This window comes from Saimiri boliviensis, chromosome 14 (genome assembly GCF_048565385.1).
Source record: "Saimiri boliviensis isolate mSaiBol1 chromosome 14, mSaiBol1.pri, whole genome shotgun sequence".
NCBI classification, from domain to species: domain Eukaryota; kingdom Metazoa; phylum Chordata; class Mammalia; order Primates; family Cebidae; genus Saimiri; species Saimiri boliviensis.
The window spans coordinates 7,197,563-7,223,179 of record NC_133462.1 but is presented as its reverse complement, the minus strand read 5'-3'; the positions used below and the strand labels follow the sequence as shown (position 1 = coordinate 7,223,179).

General features: G+C 49.6%; 1 protein-coding gene across 1 annotated transcript in view; it reads left to right on the top strand.

Annotated features, from left to right (window-relative positions):
• Positions 1-4,019: 4,019 nt before the first annotated feature.
• LOC101045648 (kallikrein-2) overlaps positions 4,020-25,617 on the top strand; it is a 65,183-nt gene continuing 43,585 nt past the window's right edge. The window contains exons 1-5 of the mRNA XM_003940409.3: positions 4,020-4,098; positions 5,275-5,434; positions 6,870-7,156; positions 7,270-7,406; positions 8,537-8,718. Of these exons, the coding sequence (XP_003940458.2) occupies positions 4,035-4,098; positions 5,275-5,434; positions 6,870-7,156; positions 7,270-7,406; positions 8,537-8,718 (830 nt within the window). The 5' untranslated portion in view covers positions 4,020-4,034. The remainder of the gene's footprint in view (positions 4,099-5,274; positions 5,435-6,869; positions 7,157-7,269; positions 7,407-8,536; positions 8,719-25,617) is intronic.

Sequence of the window (25,617 nt, the reverse complement as noted above, 5' to 3'; positions counted from 1 at the left end):
AACCCAGAATAGGGCAGTGCTCAGGATCATGAAGATGCATGGCTGGGGATCAGAACTTCTGGGTTAGTGTGGAGAGTGGGTCCAGCCTCTAGAGTTTCAAAGGAGGAAGGAGCTAGAGGTGAGGGTCCTGGATGGAGAGTGTCAGTTCTGAACTCTCAGGTCAATGAGGGAGAAGAGTGGTAAGGTCCCAGCTCCAGAGGTTCTGATGTGGGAGTGACCTAAGAATCCCATATCCAGGCTGGGTGCGGTGGCTCATGCCTGTAATCCCAGCACTTTAGGAGGCTGAGGTGGGCAGTTCAGAAGGTCAGGAGTTTGAGACCAGCCTGGCCAATATGGTGAAGCCCCGTCTCTATTAAAAATACCAAAAAAAAAAAAAAAATTAACTGGGCGTGGTGTTGGGCGCCTGGAGTCCCAGCTACTCAGGAGGCTGAGGCAGGAGAATCGCTTGAACCTAGGAGACGGAGGTTGCAATGAGCCGAGATCCTGCCTGGGCAACAGAGTGAGACTCAGTCTCAAAAAAATAAAAATAAAAAATAAAAATCCTGAGGGCTTGAGTTCTGGGTATTTGTGGCTTGAGGCTCTCTTTGGTCTCTGAAGGGTAGAGGCTGTAATCATTGGGTCCAGTGTTTGGGGTGATAGTAATAGGATCTCTTGATTCCCCAAGAGTCCAAGGATCGAGGGTTGTCCATTCTTCAGTGCTGCCTCTTAATCCTTACTCCACTTGAGGGTAATCACCAGCCCTTCTAACTCTATAAGGGTGTACCTGGGCGAGCACAGTCTGAGCAGGAGTGATGTCCGAGTTCTTGGGTGTCATCCACTCGTCATCCAGATCCACACGATGAGGGCGTGGCTAGCACTGTGATGTCACGTTGCTGCGACTATCTCTGCAGTGTGCCTCTTTAGCTATGTGCCAACCGTGGAGCTGCCAACATCAGTTCTCTGGTGGGAGTGGCCTGCACGGTGCCAGGTTGGGGCCTGGTGTCAGACAGGGATCCTGGAAATCTCAAGGGCTTCTGGTTGGAGGGCACAGGGACCTGAACTTATGGGTTTGCCCCAAGTCCGTTGCTCTCCCAAGTGAGTCTCTTAGATATGAGGCACTGTGCCAGCATCAGCCTTATCTGATAAAAGGGACCACATCTTATAAAAAGGACTATCCAGGGCCCTGATGAACACCATGGTGTGTGTAGGAGTAGAGGGTGGAGGCACGGACTCCTGTGAGGTCAGAGCCAGAGAGGACCATCACGGATTGGGAGGAGGCTGTGGACTGGCTTGAGAAGTGGGATGTAGTTGTGTTGGATTTCCTTGACCAGATAAAGTGCTGGGTATAGGATTGAAAGTGGAGAATGAAGACCAGTCAGAATGGAGGGTCAGGTTGGAGTTGAGTTACAGATGGGGTAAAATTGTGCTTCGGATGAGCTTGGGATTGACAATTTAAAGGTGGTTTGGGATGGCATGGCTTTGGGATGGAAATAGGTTTGTTTTTAATGTTGGCTGGGAAGTGTGTGGGGATTGAACTGGGGAGGAGGTAAGTTTGGTTTTGGAGATAGAATATATGGAGGTGGCTGTTGCATGTGGGGATGTGTATTCATTTGGTTTGATATTTAAATGAAGGAAGACGTTAGGGTTGTGTTGAATTAGATTAAGTTGTATTGGGTTGATGGGTTGGGCTTGTGTGTCGTGTGGTTGCATTGGGTTGTGTTAAATTGGTTTGGATCACGTTTTGGTTGAGGTTATGATGGATATGAGGATACATTTAAGACACTGGATTCAGGTGGTTCTCATTCAAGCTGAGGGAGATTTTCTTTCAGATGGTCATTCCAGGAAACCCGTGGTTGTGTGGAAGAAGTCAGGCCATTGGCTGTGTATGTCCCTCTACCATAGTACTCTTGTCTTGAATTGTGATTATCTATGTCCACTTCTGTCTCCTTCACTCCACTTGGAATTTATCTTGTCATTCAGCTGGAAATGAGGGATGATTTTGTCAAATTCTTGAGACACAGCTGGGTCTGGATCAGTGTAAGCTGCTCTGGTTTTACAGAACAGATGAAATAACCATTCCCTCCCCCCCCCAAAATCTAAAAAATCTTATTGAGTTAACATTAACAGTGAACTCTTCTAATGAGTTAACACCAGGACTCTTGTTCTTGATTCTTTTCTGAGACACCAAAATGAGATATTTTTTAATGCAACCATAATTATTTTTTTTTTCTTTTGAAACAAATCTGGGTCTTTTGCTCTGTCACTCAGGCTGGAGTGCAATGGTGTGATCATAGCTCACCAAACGCTTGACCTCCTGGTCTTAAGGGATTCTTTTGCTTCAGCCTCCTGAGTAGATGGGACTACAAGTGCTTACCACCGCACCTGGCTAATTTAGTATTTATTTATTTATTTATTTATTTATTTATTTATTTATTTTTGTAGAAATAGGGTTTCATTTGCTGCCCTGGCTAATCTTGAACTTCTGACTTCAAGTGATTCTTCAGCCTTGGACTCCCAAAGCACTGGGATTGCTGACATGAGCCACTCACTATGCCTGGCTTGCAACTTAATCCTGGAGTGTGTAAACCTGGCTCCTGATAGCTATGCATTTCACTGAGAAAGGGGCATTGGATTTTGCATGAGGGCAATTTTAACCTAGGAGGGCAGGTCAACAGGAATTCCTGTTGTATGAATAGAGTGCACAGGCGTGGACAATGAGGAGTGAGGAGCCACCAGAACTCCACATTGTTTAGTGGACATCAGATTTTGAATAATAGGAAACTTGGTCTGGGAGACATATATTTCAGGATTGGAGAACATGTGGTATCACAAAGTTGTTGTTTTTGTTTTTTGAGATGGAGTTTCATTCTGTTGCCCAGGCTGGAGTACAGTTGCATGATCTTGGCTCACTGCAACCTCTGCTTCCCAGGTTCAAGTGATTCTCCTGCCTCAGACTCCCCAGTAGCTGGGATTACAGGTGCCCACCACCATGCCCAGCTAATTTTTTTTTTTTGTATTTTTAGTAGAAATGGGATTTAACCATGTTGGCCAGGCTGATCTTGAATTCCTTACCTTAGGTGATCCACCCACCTTGGCCTCCCAAAGTGCTGGGATTATAGGTGTGAGCCACCGTGCCCGGCCTGTATCACAAGGTTTTATGATGAGAAATATATGTGTGGAACTATTTTCTGATGTGAAAGTGCAAGAAACAGAGAGTACCAAATGCCAAGGCTCCTATTTCAGAAACATGGTAAGTTTGAGGTCTAGTTTCTGGGCTCAGACTGGTATAGGGACCAGGAAGTCTCACAAACCCACGATTCTGATATTTCAGGGCATATTACGTCTTGGGGTGCAAAGGAAGTACTTGGGACTTAGGCACATGAGACTTTGTATTGAGAATCAATGATCAGGGCTGGCCATGGTAGCTCATGCCTGTAGTGCTATAGCTTTGGGAGGCCAAAGCGGGAGGATCGCTTGAACCCAGGAGTTGTAGACCAGCCTAGGCAACATAACCAGACCCTCTTTCTATAAGAAAATAAAAATTAACCAGATGTGGTGGTACATGCCTGTGGTCTCAGCTATTCTGGAGGCTGAGACAAAAGAATTGCTTGAGTCTGGGAGTTCAAGGCTACACTGAGCTGTAATCACGCCACTGCACTCCAGCCTGGGAAACAGGGTGAGACTCTGTCTCAGAATTTTTCTTTTTTTAATCAAGAATCAGTGATCATCCCAACCCCTGTTGCTGTTCATCCTGGGCCTGCCTGCTCTGGCTTTGTCCCCTGGATCATGTCTCCATGACCTACAGGCCCTGCCCAATCTGGCCTCATACCTTGGGAATGCATCCAAACTGATCTAATATGTGCAGAACAAGAAGTGCTATCTCTCCCTCCCCTTCCACAGCTCTGGGTGTGGTATGGGTTGTCCAGCCTCCAGCAGCATAGGAAGGGCCTTGGTCAGCATCTGGGTGCCAGCAGGGCAGGGGTGGAGTCCTGGGGAATGAAGGCTTTATAGGGCTACTCAGGGAGGCTCCCTAGCCGCAAGCTCACCACCTGCCCATGGACACCTGTGTCAGCATGCGGCTCCTGATTCTCTCCATCACCCTGTCTGTAGGGTCCACTGGTGAGGTGGGGGGATAAAGAAAGGGGAATGGGTTCTGACTCTTATGCTAAAGCCATTTCCCTCCCACCCAGCGCTCCAGCCTTGTCCCTTCAGCCCACAGTTCACCCCAGACAATGTGCCCCAGCCTCTCCACATTGCAGTGGTCCTCATGCCTACACTAGGTCCCCACTCCCTCGCACTTACCCCAGAACTTTCTCCCCATTGCCCAGCCAAATCCCTGCTCCCAGCTTCTTTCCTAAGGGGGAAATTCGTGGGCACCTCTGTGTTTCTCTTTATGGGGCTCAAAAACTTTTAAGGACCTCTCTCAATGCCAGTGGTTCCTGGGACCCTATCATTGGGCTGCCTCCTGAGCCCCTCAGTCACACCAGACTACTGACTTTTCCCATTCAGCTGTAAACTTTCAACCCTGTCCCCTGGACCTTGACACCTGGTCTCCCAATCCTGTCCCAGGAAACCCAGATTCCACCGGACACTTCCTTCTTCCCCTCAAGGCTATCTGGACTGAGACAACAAATGCTGCCCCCAACTCCTAGTCTGGCACTGGGACTCAGAACTGCTCCTTCCCTGACTCTTTGCCCCAGACGCTTCCTTCAACGGCCAGCCTTTTCCCTAGGAAAAAACACGAGCACCCCCAACTGCAACTGCCAGTTCTCAGATTCCCTAAATCCGCACCCTTTTCAAAACCTCAAAAGCCAAATAAAAAACAACTCAGGCAGAACTGTTTGCTTAACCTTGGACATGGTAAACTGCAAGACCTTCCTCCCCCAGCAACTGAACCTCTCCACAGGGCACTTATCCTTGGTTTCTGGAACCCCTTATTCTCTTATAACCCACATCTTCCACCACAGTTTCCCTTCTCCCAAATCACTGCAAATGACCCAGCCCCCAACCTGATGCTTGCTCCAGATGCTGTCTCATGTCCCCGACTCTGATCTCTGGGGTCAGCTCTGCTCTCGGAGCATGAGGTCTCCCCACCTGGCCCAACCACCAACCTGCCAATGCAGGGAATGGCTACAGAATTCCCAACCCTCCCAGCACCCCTATATTTGTGTGACTCCCAGTCCTGGTCCTCTGCCCCTATGTCTCTTCAAACCCACAGCTCAGCTCCCTCCCCCATCCAACTCTTCTGGCCCCTCCTGTCAATCCGATCCCCCCTGACCCAGCACCCTTCTGCAGGTGCTGCACCCCTCATCCAGTCTCGGATTGTAGGAGGCTGGGAGTGTGAGAAGCATTCCCAACCCTGGCAAGTGGCTGTGTACAGTCACGGATGGGCCCACTGTGGGGGTGTCCTGGTGCACCCCCAGTGGGTGCTCACAGCTGCCCATTGCAGAAAGGAGTAAGTAGCAGCCTGGGATGTGGGAAGGCAATGTCTGTGTCCCACAGGAATCACAGCTGGGTACTTCCGCCATGGTCACTTCTCCAGTGAGGCTTCCGATTAAAGAGGAGAGGGGAGGTCCTGGCCCAGGTGGCACTGGGAGGCAGAGCTGGGGCTGGACCACTCTCCCCATGGCTGCTTGGGTCTCTGTGTCTGGTCTCCCTGTGTCTCTTGGTATCTGGCTCTGGTTGTGTCTGTGTGACTGTGTTTTGATCTCCTATCTCCCTCTCTTTTCTGCCTCCTTGTCTCTGTGTCTCCCCCGTCTCTGTGTATCTCTGGGTCTTTCTACCACCATCTCTGTCACTGTGTGCCTCACCCTCCTTCTCTCTGCCCGTCTTTCTCTCGGTCTCTGCCTCAGCCCTTCCTCATCACTATTGAGCACACCGAGATGGGCCTGTGAGGGTGGGTAAGGAGCATCCCATTGAGGAGGGAGGAAGGAGAAAGGGAAACAAGACAGGAGGGGAAGGTGGCCGGGCGCGGTGGCTCACACCTGTAATCCCAGAACCTTGGGAGGCTGAGGCGGGTGGATCACTTGAGGTCAGGAGTTCGAGACCAGCCTGGCCAACATGGCGAAACCCCATCTCTACTAAAAATACAAAAATTAGCCAGGCGCAGTGGTGCATGCCTGTACTCCCAGTTACTAGGGAGGCTGAGGCAGGAGAATTGCTTGAACTTGGGAGATGGAGGTTGCAGTGTAGTCAAGGTCATGCCATTGCACTCCAGCCTAGGTGACAGAACAAGACCCCATCTCGCAAAAAACAAAACAAAACAAAACAAAACAAAAGGAGGGGAAGGGAGCTGGAGAGAGAAAAGGGGACATGGCTCTGGGCTGTGGGCCCGGCCACCCGCCCCTACAGAGCCGTCACTCCATCTGCAGCTGCAGGCGGACCATCCCATGCCTCCGCTCCTCCCCCTGCCGTTCCACACTCCTCAGATGCCTCTGTGGCCTCCCTCCCTTTTCTCTCCCACACTGTATCACCCCTGGCTTCCTCTCTGCTGTTTCTCCTTCTCTGCATCCTTTTCTCATTTGTCTGCTTCTCACTCCCTTCCTGGATCTGTTCTCTCTCCCTTCCTCTTTCCCGCATCTGTTTCTTGCTGTCCGGGTCTCTTCTTTGCTCATCCTAATTCTCACTGTTCTCCCCTGTTTTTGTCATTCCTCTGCCTTTTTTATGTTCTTTCTTTTCCACTTTGTTTCTCTCAGCTTCTGCATCTTCGTCTCACACAATCACGCTCCTGTTTTCTAACTCACTGTATTCACCACGACTGTATCTTCCCCACCCCTGTGTTTTTCTCACTGTTTCTTTTTCTCACCTTTGGAGACTAACGTATCCTCCCCCACCCCATCTACCTTTCCCCATTTTCTCTCTCCTCATCTATCCATCCCCTTTCTTCCCAGGAATAGCCAGGTCTGGCTGGGTCGGCACAACCTGTTTGAGCCTGAAGACACAGGCCAGAGCATCCCTGTCAGCCACAGCTTCCCGCATCCGCTCTACAACATGAGCCTTCTGAAACATCAAAGCTTTAGTCCAGATGAAAACTACAGCCACGACCTCATGCTGCTCCGTCTGCTGGAGCCGGCCAAGATCACAGATGCTGTGAAGGTCCTGGGCCTGCCCACCCGGGAGCCAGCACTGGGGACCACCTGCTATGCTGCAGGCTGGGGCAGCATCCAACCAAAGGAGTGTACATCTGGGCCAGACGGTGCAGTCGGGAGCCCAGATGCCTGGGTCTGAGGGAGGAGAGGCCAAGGAAGCAGGTGGGGCTTGGCCACAGCCCAGTTTTTCTCTGACCCATAGTCTTGCACCCAAAGAGTCTTCAGTGTGTGAGCCTCCATCTCTTTTCCAATGACATGTGTGCCAGAGCTTACTCTGAGAAGGTGACAGAGTTCCTGTTGTGTGCTGGGCTCTGGACAGGCGGAAAAGATACTTGCAAGGTGAGTAATCGCTACTCCCAAGATCTTGAGGGGAAAGGTGAGTGGAGACCCTAATTCTGGGCTGGGACCTGAAAGCTAACCAGACATGTGCCTCCCCTGCTCCCCAGCTATAGCGGGGCCTCCTCCCCGGGGCTCATCTGCCACCCTCCTTCCCCCTTCCCTGACTCCCTCAACATAACAGATGATTCTCACAGCATAGTTCACCCATTCCTGCATTCAGCACACGCTTACTAGGCACCTGCTAGGTGACTAGCACTGCCCTAGACCCTGGGAAGCAGCAGTGAACAGACAAGAGCAGCCCCTTCCTCCCACAGCCTCCTGTGGCCCAGGTGAGGCCCTACAGGAGAGTGTTTGCAGGAGTGAGCAAAAACCCTCCTTCAGGGCCTTGTCTGGGCCACAGGAGGACGCTCCTTTTCCTCTGAGTGTATGTCTGGGCCAGACGGTGCAGTGGGTGGAGCTGTGGGTGGTACTAGAAAGAAGCAGAGCGGGGCCTGGCTTAGGTGTTCAGAGGCTGCCACTGGCCTCCCTGTGGGATCAGACTGCAGGGAGGGAAGGCAGCAGGAGTGCTGGGGGAGTGATGATGGGGCTGACCTGGGGGTGGCTCCAGGCCTTGCCTCCGCCTGGGCCGTCACCCAGCCTCTCTCATAGGCTCCTGGCCCTCAGTTTCCTCCCTCCACTCCATTCTCCACCTGGCCTCAGTGGGTCATTCTGATCACCGAACTGACCATGCCTAGCGCTGCCCATGGCCCTCCATGGCTCCCCAGTGCCCTGGGGAGAGGGTATCTAGTCAGAAACTAGTCCTGGAGAAGTGGCCTCTGTGATGAGCTGCGGGGGCAGCGTCCTGCAGATGGCCCTGCCTCTCCTCCTGCTGACCTGTCTGTAGGGGCTGTCCTGGATCCTGCCCCATGTGCAGGAGCTGGGCCCCAAAATCCCTTCCCCATTGGCCAGGATTGGAACCCTGTCTCCTCTGTTGGAATCCCTGCCCATATTCCTGTGGGAGTGGGTTCTGGAGACATTTCTCTCTGTTCCTCAGAGCTGAGAATTGCTGTCAGTCATCTGCCTGTCCAGTTCTGAGAGGTGGAGTTGCCTGGGGCCAGTCTTTCACTGTGTCTCTCCCCCTTTACCCTTAGGGTGATTCTGGGGGTCCACTTGTCTGTAATGGTGTGCTTCAAGGTATCACGTCATGGGGCCCTGATCCATGTGCCCTGCCTGAAAAGCCTGGTGTGTACACCAAGGTGGTGCGTTACCGGAAGTGGATCAAGGACACCATCGTGGCCAACCTCCGAGTGCCCCTGTCCCACCCCTACCTCCAGTAAGTTCAAGTTCACCTCAGGTTCTGGCATCGCTTTGCCTTTCTGGATGCTAGACACCTGAAGCTTGGAACTCACCTGACTAAAGCTTAAGCCTCTTGAGTCCTACTAACCTGTGCCCTCGGGTGTGGACTCCAGGGCTGCTAGGAAAAGGAATAGGCGGACACAGGTGTAGACCAGTGTTTCTGAAATGGGTATAATTTCACCCTCTCCTTGGGAACACTAGCTGTGTCTGGAGACTTCTCACTCAGTTTCACTGAGGACACACACAAGGACGTGGGTGACCATGTTGTTTGTGGGGTGCAGAGACGGGAGGGGTGGGACCCACCGTGGAAGAGTGGACAGTGACACAAGGGGGTGATCTGCTCTCTGCATAAGCTGGAGGCATGATGCACGAGGCGCTCACACACTAGGAAGATGCTGAAAACACAGCCCACTCTGTCCTGGGGGCACTGGGAAGCCTAGATAAGGCCATGAACAGAAAGGAGGGGAGTATCCTCCTGTGTTGTTGAAGGAAGGACTAAGGGGCGAAACTGAAAACCGATTAACTACAGGAGGTGTGTTCAGGTCCCCCAAACCAGATTTGATGATTTCCTAGTAGGACTTACGGAAATAAAGAGCCGTCATGCTGTGGTTTATTATGGTTTGTTACATTCATAGGATACACATTCAAATCACCAAACAAAGCAGACATACAGATTGGAGTATGGAGAAAACAGGAAAACTTACAGTTACTAGTCTTGCTTTACGAAGTTTTCATACTGGCAGGAAGTAAAACCCATTAGGCTGAGGACCTTTGGCGTGTAGCTGACCAAGCTGATAGAGGAACTAGCCAGGTGGAGGCCTTTGCCTTAGGATGGGGGCATATCTGACAGTTATTCTCTCCCAGTAGAGTATTATGGTCAGCACATAATTCTCCCTGCCAGGATATATGATAATATGTATGAAGTAATTCCAGCTAAGGAAGCTCACCTGGCCTTTAGTGTCCAGCGTTTTTATTGGGGGTCTGTAGGATAAGTATAGAGTACTTACTAATTGACCTTAAGTGCCCAAAACTGAAGTTTCCCAGAGGTCAAACAGATATAGCATGGTCTGGGTCCCAGATGTACAAAAACAGGCATTCATCACAAATCACATTTTTAGCATGAATCCTCTGGCTTGGCCTAAGGTCCCACATATACCAAGGCACTTGGGCAGAACATTCCAAGGGATCAAACGTTGTCTCCCAGGAGCTATTCAAGAATGAGGCCTTTGCTTGGAATGTGAAGACAGTGACTTTCTTCTCTACTGGTTCCATGTCTCTGCCATTAGCTCAGATTTTATCTTCTTGTCCTTGTCTTTCTGTCTCCATCTCTGTCTGTCTGTCTCTGCATGTGTTTATTTGTGTGTGTGCATCTTATTTTTTCTGTTTCTCTAAAAATCCTGTCTGAGACAAACTTTACTAGCGCTTCTAGAATAAGGAAGTCTTAAGGATGAGCTTTCTGAATTCTGGCATTTCTCATTCTTGGAATTAGTTCTGTAATGAGAATAAATTGAAAGGCACCAAGAGACCTATTTTTAGTCATACAAAGAGAAATAAAAGTCCATGGTGTGATGTGGCAATAGAGATACGCAAAATATCACCACTGGATAGTCCTAATAAAATAAAGGGGCAATGTCTGGGGTGGTCATGTATATGATAGTTTGGAATTTTTTTTTTAAGTAACAAGCATAATGAAATTGGATGATTGCTCCTAGTTGTGTTGGCAAAAGTTGAAAAGAAAGAATGAGCACAGGACTTTAAATCCCCAGGTCACAGACTGAAGAAGTAATCTAAAGTTGCTATGTCTATGTTGAAAGAAACATTTATTTCCTGTAGCCACAGAGCCGAGATTTCTGAAAATCAAACCTAGAATCTTATTGTATGAGTGGCTGAATTACAATGTTAATTAAATCCTCAGCATACAGGCTGTCTGGCATTAAAGCGAAGGCATAATTGGAAAGGGTAGGGATCCCCAACATTGGAATGAAGACATATGGGAAGTCTCTGATTATGGTGAGGAGGCTCGGGGAAGGTTCTAATTAGAGGATTCAGCCTGAGGCTTTAAAAATGAAGATCCAGGGGGCAGATGGGATGTGGCCAGTGTCTGGCAGGATGTGGGGCACTTGGCATCTATCCTGGTGCTTAAGGAAGCAATGACCTCTCCCAAGAGGGAGAACCCAAGAGGAAGAGGATGTTGGGGAGGAGGAGAGACAAATGGCAAAAGGAAATTTATTTTGCTGAAGGTGGAATGAATTTGTGTCTGGAAGGATCCAAGTAGGGCCAGGAAGGTTCGGCTTCAGCTTGGCTTACACTGTCCCCAGAAAAGTTCAACTCAGCTTTGATTCCTCTTCTATCATGTGGCTGTGCCCAGCTGGGGCCCCTCCTCCTACCTCCCACCCTTCCATCTCCAGCTGGACAGGTGCAGCCTTAGTGCCCAACTGTTTGTCAAAAACTCTGAAGGGACTGATATTTTGCCAACTCGCAAACAAGTGGCCTGCCACAGTTTTATGGATACTGGCAGAACACACCAGATTCTGTGTGCCCTAGTACCCAACTGTTTGTCAAAAACTCTGAAGGGGCTGATATTTTACCAACTTGCAAACAAACTAGCCTGCCACAGTTTTATGGATACTGGCAGAACACACCAGATTCTGGATCAAAGACAAAGGACTTTATTACTCACAGCATAGCAGGCAGCATGAGCTTTGTGTTCACATTAGTTCACCTTGACCCCAAGTCCCACAGGAATGATCAGAGAAGTCCAGGGGTATCCTGTGCACACAGTGCTTTCTCCACTGCTGAGAAACCTGACCTTAGGAATGCTGAATCTTACAAGGGGACTGTTCATATTTGTCCAAGAGGAAGTTCTTTGTTTTACTGAACACTAAACAAATCTGTTTTAAGGGACATATTATCTTTATTACACTGGCCGGTAAGCAAAGCTGTTCTGTTGAAAATATCATTTGCAAGATTGCTTTCTAGCCAAACATCCTTGATAGTCCAAAACAACTTTTTTTTTTTTTTTTTTTTTTTTTTTTTTGCTTAGAAGACATGTAGAAACACGAGAGGCCCATGGAGAATTTTTCCTTAGAATCATAATTTAAATGCTTTAAACTTTCCTGTAGAACAACCTTATACTTCTTCCTTATACTCCTTGTCTGCCGCATCTGTGTTACTCTAGCCTCACCATTGTTCCAGGCGCAGTTCCCAGTGACGGCAGGGAAAATACAGGGATCTCATCTGGATGTGCCCTATTGTTGCTGTCTGTTTAGCTGTGGATTTGCCTTTGAGAGGACATATCCACATTTCCCAGTGTAGAGGCTCACGGTCTTCTGACTGTGACAAGTCCCTGTTTGGTAACTGCATAGTGCAGTGTGTGTGTGTGTGTGTGTGTGTGTGTGTGTGTGTGCGCGCGTGCACGTGTGTATGTGGTGGACGTCCAAGACCCTACTGTCCACTACCTGCCCACACATGTGAACTGTGTCCCTATATGGGAAAACTAATGAGTAGCCTTCAACAGCAAGTGTCTGACTTGTGAGATGATCTAGAGATGGATAAATCTTTCTTGTCCCAGCTGCCTGTGTCTCCAGAATATGTCTTTCCCGTAAATTCCCAATTCTGTGTCTGGGAATTGCCTGGAATCGAATCTATGAGCCTGTATTTGAATGTCTGGTCCCTGGGGTTGGTGTCTGCAACTTTGAATCACCACTAAGTGGCTTTAGGGATGAATCATAGTAGTAGCCTTGACTCTCTATATCTGGGTCTGCACATCTGTCTGACTTTGGCTGTATTTGTTTCCACAATCTGAATATCCACATATATGTATCGTACTAAGTGATGTGTCCTTGACTAAAATAACTGATACTTATTACTATGTATTACAGTTACTGTGTGCCAGGCATTATCACGCACACCCAGACACATGTATATACACAAAGACACATTTTCCTATTTAAGTCTTAAGAAAACCCCCAGGGCCGGGCGCGGTGGCTCACATCTGTAATCCCACCACTTTAGGAGGCTGAGGTGGGTGGATCACCTGAGGTCGGGAGTTCGAGACCAGTCTGACCAACATCGAGAAACCCTGTCTCCGTATACTAAAAATACACAATTAGCCAGGTTTAGTGGTGCATGTCTGTAATTCCAGCTAACTCACAAGGCTGAGGCAGGAGAATCACTTGAACCTGGGAGGTGGAGGTTGCGGTGAGTCGAGATCATGCCATTGCACTCCAGCCTGGGCAACATGAGTAAAATTCTGTCTCAAAAAAAAAAAAAAAAAAAAAAAAAAAAAAAAAAAAAAGGGAAAAGAAAGACCATCCTGGTCAACATGGTGAAACCCCGTCTCTACTAAAAGTACTAAAAATTAGCTGGGCATGGTGGCACCTGCCTGTAGTCCCAGCTACTCAGGAGGCTGAGGCAGGAGAATTGCTTGAACCCAGGAGGCGGAGGTTGCGGTGAGCCGAGATCACGCCATTGCACTCCAGCCTGGGTAACAAGAGTGAAACTCTGTCTCAAAAAAAAAAAAAAAAAGAAAAAAAAAAGAAAATCCCCATTAACAAATGAGGAAATGGAAAGACACTGAGGTCAAATAATTTTCTCAAAGATTAAGAACCAATATGTTTGATCCCAGGTGGTCATACACTTGGATGCAATCACCATACCACAGACCCATATCTGTAAATTGGTTTTCAGGGAATTACTGAGAATATGGCCCCTCCAAGTCAAACCTTACACTGCATATCAGTGTCTCTCTCCTGTGTACCTTTACTAAGGCCACACCTTCTATGTTCAGAGCTTGTGTGCAAGTGTGGGCATCTGTAACACTGAGTATCCAGACCTACAGTGAAATGTAGATTTGGGTCCAAGCTTCTATGTCCAAAGCCGTGTGTGTGTGTGTGTGTGTGTGTGTGTGTGTGTGTGTGTATGCACATGCATATGCACACCCATGTCATAACTCCACACTTACATACAAATATCAATGTTCATGTAGTGATTATTGAAGCTTAGACCTATTTATATGTTAAGTGAAGGTAAGCTATAAGTGCCGTCCATAGCAGTACCTATGTTTGAAAGTCTGGTTGTGAATATATGTAGGTCCACAATCTAGTATGGCCACATCTGTGCCCTTGTATGACCCTGAGTTTGGCCGAGATGCACGAACTCTGGGACCAAATTTGTGTATCATACATACTGAATGTCACATCCATTTACTATCTGTGACAGATGAATGACCCTGAATGACTGGCTCCAAGTGACCACCTGCCCAAACACTGCATCCAGTGTCCTTATCTTCATCCCCAACCACAGAGAACTTCTTGCCCTCTGATCTTTTCCCCTTTCTCTCTCTTTCGGGAACCTGTAACACATGAGATGGGTGGTGGGAACAAAAAAGGATACAGTTCCAGGGAAAAGAGGCAAAAGTTTTTTTTAAAGCTGGAGAGCAAACAGTATTGTAGAAACACATCAGGGACTTCTGGAGAAATTGAGGGGAAGGCATAAGTGAAGAAATGTAGGTAGACAAGGGCACAGCCAGGGAATAGGAGGTGAGAAGGACCCTGTCCTCATGGATCTTCTACCCCCATCCCAGAGGCCCAGGACGGTGACTAGGTCCTGGTAACTTAGGAGTGTGTCCTCTGCTCCCAACCTTGGCAAGTTACTCTCTTTCAACGTGGACACTTTGTAGTTCTTCATGCACTGTCCCCCCTCTGTGAGCTGTCTGAGGCCCACTACCAAATTTGGTAAGAAGCCAAGGGTCGGGGTCCTGAAAAAGGTGGCTGGAAGTAGGAACCCATGGGTTCTGTACCTGGGGTTGGAGAAGGCTGAGAACTGGGAGTCCTGGGTCTTGGGGAAGGAAAATGTTGGGACTCTGGACTCTTGTATTTTAATGGGTGTGGGGAGAGAGTCTTTGGCCCCTCTATTCGGAGTACTGGAGCATGGGGACTACAGTCCAGTGGGCGTGTGTCCACACATTGGAACTCAGCTATCTGAGAGGCAGGAGTAGGGGCCATTGGTACTAGGGTCTCGGGAAGTAGTAAGTGGAATTTCAGATTATCATAGAGCCTGGGGATCCATGATTGCTAACATTTGGGTCTTTCTGTCTTCTACACACTCAGCTTGTGGGTAACCACCTCCTGCTCAGCTCCCTATAATTGCTGGGCCAGTAGGAGCCGGGCGAGCGGAAACTGCGCAAGCCCGCTGGCTCTAAACAGCTGAAGGGCCTTTGGCGCATGTTCTGACATTACTGCAATAGGAGGATCCCGGCGCACTGCTGTGACGTCACGTCGGCGCGACTAGCCAGCATAACCGGAGGGCCTCCCCAGTCACAGGTATCACGTGGCACTGCCCACGTCTGCCCCCTCGTGTCCACCGTGGTGTCTGACTTACGCTTTGTGTCCATAGGGAGGAGCCTAGGACCGCAGGGAGGCTTGGGTCACAAGGTGCTAGAGAAAAGTCAGATGTGTCCAGTCTATGAAACCTGAACCACGTGGCTTTTGGGAAGAGGGTAGGGTCCTGAATGTATGGGTCCTCCTCAAGTTCAGGGTCTTCCCTGGTGGGTCTCCTTGATAGGTTGTATCGTGCCAACATCAGCATTATTTCAGACACATCTTGTAACATGGACTACCCGGGGCACCCGATGGACACCGTGGTGTGTGCATGTTTGGAGGGTTCAGATGGTCCTAAGATCAGAGCTGGGAGTGAGAAGAGGTATGGGAGCAGGTTTAAGAGTAGGAATAGGGTTGGGTTTGGTTTCTTTTAGCCGAGGGAAAATAATGAGGATAGAAATGAGGGGGGGCGGGGAACAGAAAGAACAGTTAGATTGTGCAGTGGCGTAGTGGTTGTGGTTAGAACTGGGGATAGAGGTAAGTAGAATTGGATTGGTATTGGACTGAATGACATGAGAGTTGGTTTGGGTTGGTATGGTTAAGTGGTTGGAATGGTTTGGGTTGATTTCAGAGTGAAAAATCTGAAGGATAGTAGTCTGCGTACTTTGGGATGCAGAAGGCATTCCCCTTAGATGAGGCTGGCAACTGAGGGAGGGAGGGAAGGTTCTGGTCCAGGCATTGGGGGTGGCCACCCTCCGGGGGGCTGCCTGGGTCTCTCTCCTTGTCTCTGTCTGTCTGGTCTCGCTGTGTCTCTCAGGATCTGGCTCTGCTTGTGTGTCTTTGTGACTGTTTTGGTCCCTGCCTCCCTCTCGCTTCTCTGTCTCTTTGTTTCTGCGTCTCCGCCATCTCTGTCTGTCTCTGGGTTTCTCTGGCATCTCTGTCACTGATCCTCACCCTCCAGCTCTCTGCCCATCTCTCTCTCTGGGTCTCCACCTCACTGCTCCTCCATCCCTACTAAACACACACCCAGAAGGGCCTAAGGGAGGCCCAAGAACAAAGGAAGGGCTTTATCCCCAACGTGTGTGCCTGGCAGGGGGCACCTCTCCCTCTGCCCAGCTCCCCACAGGACATCCCTCCAGTCTGGGGAAACACAGGGAAGGCTGGTTTCAGTGGGAGCTTGGTGGGAAACTGAGGGAGCAGGAAGGAGAAGGGGGGGAAAGAAAGGCGGGGAGGGTGCTGGGGGGGGGCAGGGGGCCTCGACCTTGGACTTCAGCCCAGGCCACCCGCCCCTGGGGAGCCCGCGCCACAGCCCCAGCTGCAGCTGAGCTGCTCTCAGGCCTCCCCGCCTCCCCACCTGTCCCCACCCTCCCCCAGGGCCTCCCTCCCTTTTCTCTCCCACACTCGGTCACCCCTCCTTCCTCTCTGCCTCTGTTTCTAGTTCTCGCTCTGACTTCCCGAGCCCTTTTTCATCTGTCTGCTTCTTGCTCCCTTCCGGGTTCTGTTCCCTCTTCCTCCCTCTCCCCTGGGCCTGTTTCTCGCTGTCCCTGTCTTTTCTCCTTCTCAATGGCCTCTATCTTGCTCACCCTGTTTCCCATCGCCCTCCCCTCCGGCTCTCGCACCTCTCTGTCCTCTTGAGCTCTCTCCTTCCCGTTTCTGTCTCTGCCTTTGACACTGCCACATCCCTCTCCCCTCTCACTCACTGTCTATTTCTCCAGGACTTCATCTCTTTCCTCTCTACCCCCACATTTTTCTGTTTCTCATTCTGTCTTTGGGGACCGTCCCCCGGCTCCCCTGCCCCATCTCCCTTCTTCTCTTCTCATCCTTCCGTCTCCATCTTTCCCTAGCCATTTCCAGGTCTGTTGTGGTCCCTGTTTCTGCCTGTGCCCCTCATCAGCAAGAGGGCTGCCGAAGGGAGGGGCTGCTCTGTCTGTTCATTGCGGCTTCTCAGGGTGGGGGACAGTGTTGGGTGCGTAGCTCCACCTGGGGGAGCAGAGGGAACAGCACCTGCTCAGGCCTGGGAGGAGGGGCCTGGAGGGTGCGAGGATCTGAGAGGAGGCTGTGTGGTTGGAGCGATCAGGGACAGGGAAGAGAGGGCCCCTCCTGCAGGGCCTCACCTGGGCCACAGGAGGACGCTGCTTTCCCGATGAGGGGTCGAGAGCTGTGGATGGTGCTGGACAGAAGCGGCGGGCCAGGGCCTGGCTCAGGTGTCCAGAGGCTGCCACTGGCCTCTCTGTGGGATCAGACTGCAGGGAGGGAGGGCAGCAGGGGTGTGGGGGGAGTGATGATGAGGATGACCTGGGGGTGGCTCCAGGCCTTGTCCCCACCTGGACCCTCACCCAGCCTCTCTCGCAGGCTCCTGGCTGTCAGTCTGTCCTCTCCACTCCGTCTCCAACCTGGTCCCCCAGTGGGTCATTCTGACCTCAGGACTGACCAGTCCTGCTCACAGCCCTCCATGGCTCCCCAGCGCCCTGATTAGGGGGTGTTTCGTTGGAGACCAGTCTTGGAGAGGTGACCCCTGCGATGCGCCTGTCGGGGGAGCGTCCTGCAGATGGTCCTTCCCCTCCTCCCACCGACCTGTCTGCAGGGACTGTCCTGCTGGACCCTGCCCCCTGTGCAGGAGCTGGTCCCTGAAGTCCCTTCCCTATCGGCCAGGACTGGAGCCCTGTCCCCTCTGTGGGAATCCCTGCCCACCTTCCTCTGGGAGTGGGCGCTGGAGGTCCAAGTCTGAGAGCTGGGGCTGCCCAGGCAGAGCTTGGGTGCCACCTTTCTCACCCTCCCCACCTGGAGCTCCCAGGGTGACTCAGGGAGCCCACTGGTCTGCGGTGGCGTGCTCCAAGGAATCATATCATGATCAGAGATGGGATTTCACCATGTTGGCCAAGGGGTCTGGAACTCCTGACCTGAAGTGATCCGCCCAGCTCAGCCTCCCAAGGTGCTGGGATTACAGGTGGAGCCACCGCGCCCGGCCTTATGCCAAGGCTTGAGTCCTCTTCTGTTTCCGGAAGGTTTGTGGTTCTCGTACACATTTATTGTCTTCATTGCTTTTATTTTTTTTTAAATTTCTTCTCTTTTATGGAAAGAATATGTTCAATTATCTTTACTTTTTAAAATATCTATCATTTTCTCTCAAGTTGTATTTTTGAAAAAATTAGTTTCTGTTCATCGGTAAGAAAAGAAAGAAATAAGAGATTTTAAAGCAGGGGCCCATGGGGAAGTAGAGTGAAAGTTCTTGATAAAACTGAGGCATTTACCCTACAGTGAGGTGAGGGATGGAGAGCGTGCCTGGTTCTGCCTCAGAAAATGTGTAAAGGTAAGACGTTGGCAGCCCCGGTCCAAGGAGGGCTGCACTGCTGGGTGGTGGCAGGGCAGAGGGGTTTGGGAGCTGCATTTGGGTCAGGGACCCCTGTCAGGTGGGTTGGTCCCTGTGGTGCCACCCACCAGCCCTGCATCTTAGGTCCGCTGCCACTGAAGAAAACCCTGAGATTCGGGTTGCTGTGAAAGAGATTTATTAACAGAGGACTGTCAGAAGCAGGTGAGGAAGACAAAATAGTGTAGGGGAAGGAGCCAAGGAAGGACATGATGTGGGCTTGGCTCGAGTCATCCTTCAGCCTGAGCCTAACGGTGGCTCTGGAGGATGAATTGCCCCACAAAGCCCCCCCTTGGCTGGGTGCCGTGGCTCACACCTGTAATCTCAGCACTTTGAGAGACCAAGGTGGGTGGATCACTTGAGATGAGGAATTCAAGACCAGCCTGGTCAATGTGGTGAAACCCTGTCTCTACTATTAAAAAAAAAAAAAATAGCCAGGCTTGGTGGTGGGCACCTGTAATCCCAGCTACTCAGGAGGCTCGCACAGGAGAATCGCTTGAATCCGGGAAGCGGAGGTTGCAGTGAGCAGGGATCACACCACTGCACTCCAGCCTGGTTGACAAGAGTGAGACTCTGTCTCAAAAATAGTAAAGAAAAAGCCCCCACCTTGAAGGAGGATGCCTGGCTTCTGTTCCCCAAGCTCAGTGCGTCGTCAGCCACTGCTTGCTTTACAGTGTGGTGGGCATGATCTCCTGGGTAAGGCAGCTCATGAAGCAGTCAAGAGCTTTAGAAGACAGTTCCTGAGGGACGGAGGTGTTGACAGCTGTTGTGATATCTTGGTTCTTGTCTTTTTAGTTTAAAAGAATTTAAATGACAGAGGAGGTATAGCATAGAGTAACTTATCGCCAAAGAAAGAGAATATATTGAAAGTTAGATGCGGAATAGACAGTACGCCCTGAGAGAGAGTTCAGAGCAGGCTGCTTGTAAGATGAGACAGCAAAAGCTGGCACTGGGAGGCTCCTTTTATGGGAGTCTTACACGACTGTTCATAAGGAGGTGGGAAGAGGTGTTACTAGAAGCATGTTCTGGGTGGTTCTCTGGGCACACACGCACAGTGGCTGCATACGCTTGTGCATCTGTCGCACGTCTCATCAGTGTCTTGTCTCTACCCAGGGCTGTGTTTTTACTATGATAATGAGCAAAGCATCAGTCTGAGAACAGGTAAGATAAAAATGCACTCTCTAGAGGGAAAGATTTTTTTTTTTTTTTGAGACGGAGTTTCGCTCATGTTACCCAGGCTGGAGTGCAATGGCACATTCTCGGCTCACCGCAACCTCCGCCTCCCGGGTTCAGGCAATTCTCCTGCCTCAGCCTCCTGAGTAGCTGGGATTACAGGCATGTGCCACCATGCCCAGCTAATTTTTCGTATTTTTAGTAGAGACGGGGTTTCACCATGTTGACCAGGATGGTCTCGACCTCTTAACCTCGTGATCCACCCGCCTCGGCCTCCCAAAGTGCTGGGATTACAGGCTTGAGCCACCGCGCCCAGCCCCTAGAGGGAAAGATCTTTATGGAAGACAGCTTTGCTTGAATGAGCCCAATGACCGTGCAAATGCTGAGGCTCACTCCGTGGACTATAGGTCACTACAGTTGCTGCGTCCCAAGGACGTGGTCACTTCCTTGACTACCTATCCAGCCTCTGAGGGTGGGCCCAGCAGAATCCGCTCCACCGTGGGCCTAGGACTTGTGTCTTAGGCAGCCCAGGCCTCAGTGTCCTTGCTGTTACGTGGGAAGAGTATTAATGCTGCCGGAAAGGGGTCCCAATCCAGACCCCAAGAGAGGGTTGTCAGATCTCACACAGGAAGGAATTCAGGACAAGGCTGTAGAGCAAAGTGAAAGCAAGTTTATTAAGAAAGTAAAGGAATAAAAGAATGGCTACTCCATAGACAGAGCAGCCCCGAGGGCTGCAGGTTGCCCATTTTGATGGTTATTTCTTGATGATATGCTAAACAAGGGGTGGATTATTCAAGCCTCCCCTTTTTAGACCATGTAGGGTAACTTCCTGCCATGTAACTTTGCCATGACCTCTGTAACCTGTCATGGTGCTGGTGGGAGTGTAGCAGTGACGATGACCAGAGGTCACTCTCGTCACCATCTTGGCTTTGGTGGGATTTGGCCGGCTTCTTTACTGCAGCGTGTTTTATCAGCAAGGTCTTTATGACCTGGATCTTGTGCCGACCTCCTGTCTCATCCTGTGACTTAAAATGCCTTCACCGTCTGGGAATGCAGCCCAGTAGATCTCAGCCTCATTTTGCCTAGCTCCTATTCAAGATGGAGTTTCTCTGGTTTAAATGCTTCTGACATTACCCCATTTCATGAGTTCTCTGACTTCCTTCTTAATGTGTCTGAAAATGGGCATATTTGAAATCAATGGCATATCGTAGTTTCATTGAAGGCACTTTCACACCTTAGCAAGGCACGCTGCGAGGCTGCCATCATAGATTTGACGAAAATACGGTCATATTCATCTCATGCAAAGGTCACTGAGGTTTGAATGAGTTAAGGCATGATTTGTAAGTAGTCAATCCGTGTCAGCCATTCTGAGATCTAAGGGCCAATGGAGAAAACCCAAACGGACAGTAAAATTGCAGCCAGGCAGGGACAGGCCTTCCGAAAAGCAGCTTCCCTGCTCTCCTGAACTCCGCTCCCAGCCCTTGGAATGTTCCTCTGGGAGCTCTGGGCCCACCTGGTCCTGCTCTTTCAGCCCCTGTCGGCAGCTCTCCTGTTGGAGTGGGAATCGGGCTGGGATTGGGGATAAGACTGGTCATGGAGCTGCTGACTGAGGTGGTGTAGGGTTGGGGATGGGGTTGAGGGTGTGGTTGTGTTTGGAGTTAGGGTTGGGGATGGGATTCCTGAGTTCAGCCAATGACTGTATCCCTATGGCTATGTCCTTTATGACCGCACTCATTTTATATTTTATATTTGCATTTCTTTTTCTCCTCTTCACCTCTGGGCATCTCCCCTGGACTCCTCTCTCCATTCCTTGTGTCTCAACCTCTTGATTCTGTGTTTCTCTCTGTGTGTTTCTATTTCTCTCTGGCTCTCCTTATTGATTATACAGCAATAGTGAATTATAGCATAATTGTGAATATATATGTAGCATACATATAGCATAATTGTGAATGACCACCCTAATCATAGTATGTAAAACAATCATTTTATTACACTTATGGATTCTGTGGGTTGGGAATTAGGATAAGGCACAGAAAAATGCAGGGAGACCCAAAGAAAGAGGAGATGCTTGTCTCTGCCACCAAAACCTCAAAGGTTTGGGGGTGACTAGAAGACTGGGTACTGGAGTCATCTGGAGCCCCTTCATTCACATGTCAGGCACCTGGGTTGGAGTGACTGAAACGCTGAACTAGGCTGGGACTGCACCCAGTGCCTCCGGGCAGCCTCTCAGCATGGCGGCCTCTGGGGAATCAGAGTGCCTGCGTGATGGCTGCCTTCCTCCAGAACACGCATCCCAGGAGAACTGGAAGATGCTTCATGGCCTTTTTTGACCTTTTGTTTTGACCTTTTTGTTTCTCTGATGCTTCTTGACTGCGGATCTCCTGGTTTTCTGCACACAGTCCCCGTCTCTTTTCTTTTCCCTCTCTTGGTCCCTCCTTCGGTCCCTCCCTCCCTCCCTCCCTCCCTCCCTCCCTCCCTTCCTCCCTTCCTTCTTTCCTTCTTCCCTCCCCTCCCTCCCTCTCTCCCTCTTTTCCTCCCTCCCTTCTTCTATTCTTTCTTTCTCTCTTTCTTTTTTCTGAGTCTTGCTCTTGTCGTCCAGACTAAAGTACAGTGACGCGCGATCTCAGCTCACTGCAACCTCTGCCTCCCAGGTTCAAGCAATTCTCCTGCCTCAGCCTCCAGAGCAGCTAGGATTACAGGTGCCCACCACCACGCCTGGCTGATTTTTGTATTTTCGGTGAAGACGGGGGTTTCACCATGTTGGCCCGGCTGGTCTCAAACTCCTGACCTCAGGTGATCCGCCCTCCTTGGCCTCCCAAAGTGCTGGGGTTACAGGAGTGAGCCACCGAGCCTAGTCTGTGGTGAGCTGAGATTGCGCCATTGCACACCAGCCTGGGCGACAAGAGTGAAACTCCGTCTCAAAAAAAAAAAAAGAAAAAGAAAAGAAATGGCTATGCAGCTGAGGCCCTTGTACCTGCCCTTCATCCTCCAAACCTCCAAACCCTCTGTGCCAGCAGGGAGCACACTGGCTGAGACATACTGATATCAGTGATAATTACAGCTCATGGTTTCGCAATCACCTGTGGACCAGGCATTCTGGTGCTGACAGGCATGTATTATGTAACCCACGTTAAGATGACCATTTCGGGTGAAGAGTATTTGTAATATTTATCCACACTCAGGTTACCACTTAAAGTGGGTAGGAACATGATCTTCATTCTGAAATGGGAAAACTGAGGCACAGAGAAGTTAGAGAAGTTGCCCAGAGTCTCCCAGGTAAGAAATGGCAGGGCAGGGCTTTGAACCCGGGCAGGGCAGCTCCACGGCCTATCTCCTCAACCGCTGTCCCACACAGCCTCCCAAGGCACCAGTGGGCAGGGCATGACTCAACACACAGCCACATGTCAGAACCCTGGAGTCCGGCTCAGGGACGCAGGACAGGTGACAGGCACAGGGGCACAACCTCCCATGTGACATTACACTCAGCTACACACACTTTTGCAAAGCTGCAGGGTGACTCACACAAGGTGCTCACAAAATGACACCCACAGCACATGAGACTGAACCAAATAGGTACAAGCACAGAGATTCAGTCACATGGTAAATTAGAGTGATATAATAATCCAGAAACAGGCCCGGTGCGGTGGCTCACACCTGTAATTCCAGCACTTTAGGAAGCCGAGGTCAGGAGTTTGAGACCAGCCTGGCCAACATGGAGAAAGTCCGTCTCCACTAAAAAAAAAAAAAAAAAAAAAAAAAAAAAAAAAAAAAAGCACACAAAAATTAGCTGGGCATGGTGGCGGGCACCTGTAATCCCAGCTATTCAGCAGGCTAAGGCAGTAACTCACTTTAATAGCAACCTCACCTGGAAGATTTTATTATTAGCCCCATTTCACAGAGTTAAGTAACAGAGAGGTTAAGTAACTTGTCAAAGGTCACACAGCTATCAGCGGTTTGTTCCATTTTTACTGCTGAATAGGATTCCATTGTATGGATGCACCACCGTTTATTTGCCCACTCACCAGTTTATGGAACATCCTTTCCTTTTTTAACACTGCAAATTTCCCTCTCCCTGATCTTCCTTTTATTTAACTTATTATATATGATTTGTGTGAATATACAATATTACATTAACATGTATAAATGTATATCTAATTTGTCATTTATTTTATTGGATTTATTTTCTATTGTTTGTATCTCTCAGCTACAACCAGGACAAGGGTATTTCCCAGTTTTGTTCACTGGTTTATCCAAAGCCCCTAAAACAGCACCTAGCACATAGTAGGTAACTGAAAGGAACTTACTGAATAAATGAGAATGAGCGAAGGGCCACAGACTCTTTCTATCACTGTATTTCTCAATTGAGCTTCTTGGTCAGGATACTGCCTGTCTGCCTGTTTCTGTCTGTCTTTGAGACAGACAATTAACACACTCACACTCTCTCACTTTCTATCTGTCTCTCTGTGGCTGACACTCTCTCCATCATTCTTTTCTGTTTCTTTCAGTGGATTTCTCATTGGAGAGATTGCTGGATCTCTGGAGGGCGGTGAGGGTCTTGTCAGGGGTCTGGAGTTGGGAATCGAGAGCAGAGAAATAGAGTTTGGAGCCTGGGTCTGAGGTCTGGACTCAGCCTTCACAATCTCCAGTTGGTGCTGTGTAATCTAGAGCCTGGGATCTGAATTCTGGGATTTTGGGGTTTGAGTGAAGCATATGATATCTAGACCAGACATGAGCAAACTATTTCTGCAAAGGTCCAGAAAGTAATTATGTTAGGCTTTGTGGGCCAGGCAGTCTTCACTATCATTGCTCATTTCTGCTGTACCAGCATAAAAACAGTCATAGACAACACACGAAGGAATTATTCTGACTATGAGCCAACACAATGTTATTTACGAAAACACACAGCAGCTGAATTTGGCCCTCAGGGGTAATTTGTTTACTTCGGATCGAACTGGAACCTGGCACATGGAATCCAGAAATGGGAAGTCTTGGTTCTAGAGTCCAAAGACTGGTCTGATGTCTGGAGCTTGGACCACCAGTCTGATCTCTAGGAAGATGAAGCTCAAAGTCTAGAATCTGAATTTGGTGACTGAGGTATTCATTTTGGAGTTTAAGATTCTGCGCATGTGGATCACAAGAGACTGCCACTTCATTGCAGGACAGGTTAGCTCTGAAATTGGGGCTTAGCTTGGGAGGGTTCTTGGCTTCACCCAGGAAAGGATTCAAGGGTGAGCTGGTGGTGTGAGACAGCAATCTTCCTTGAATGGTACTGCTCCTTGAGAAACAGGGCTACATCGTAGGCAGTGTGCTCAAGAGTCAGCAACCTATGGGCTCTTGGCAACTATATTTATACTCGTGTAAACCCACCTTCAGTTACATGCAAATTAAGTAATGGGTCAATGCAAATTGAGGGGTCGTTTATCAAGAACTTTCTAGGAAAAGAGCAGTAACTTCTGGGTCATTGCCATGGAAATGGAGGTAACTTCCGGGTCACTCCCATGGCATTTATAAACTGTCATGGCACTGGTGAGAGTCTTCTATACCAGTGAGCAGTGAGGGCAGACAGGGATCACTTTTTTCTTCATCTGGTCATTCCTGCTGTTTTTATTTTATTTTATCATGTCTGGACTTGTTTTGGTCAGCACAGTTGTGACCAGAAAACAAGTCCTGCTGATCTCCTACCTCACCTTTATAAAACATTATCTGGATAATCTTGAAAAGCTGTTTGGACTCTTTGTCCATCTAACACAGAGAGAGAGGTCTTCCCTTTCTACCTTGGGGCCTGCTCCCTGCGACGGGACATGTTTCTATCCAACTAATTGAGGTCTGGCATTATCCTAGGGAGTTTATCTGAACTGTCTGTCTTTTCTTCAGAGCAAGGAGTGCTACAGGGGCCCAAGTATCACCATTTTGTTCTTATAGGCAACCTCGCGAGGCTGCTTGTAGAACCATCTGAGGCAAAATTGGTAATCAAGTTCATGTCTATACAAGGAAACCTGGGATGAGTAAAATGACC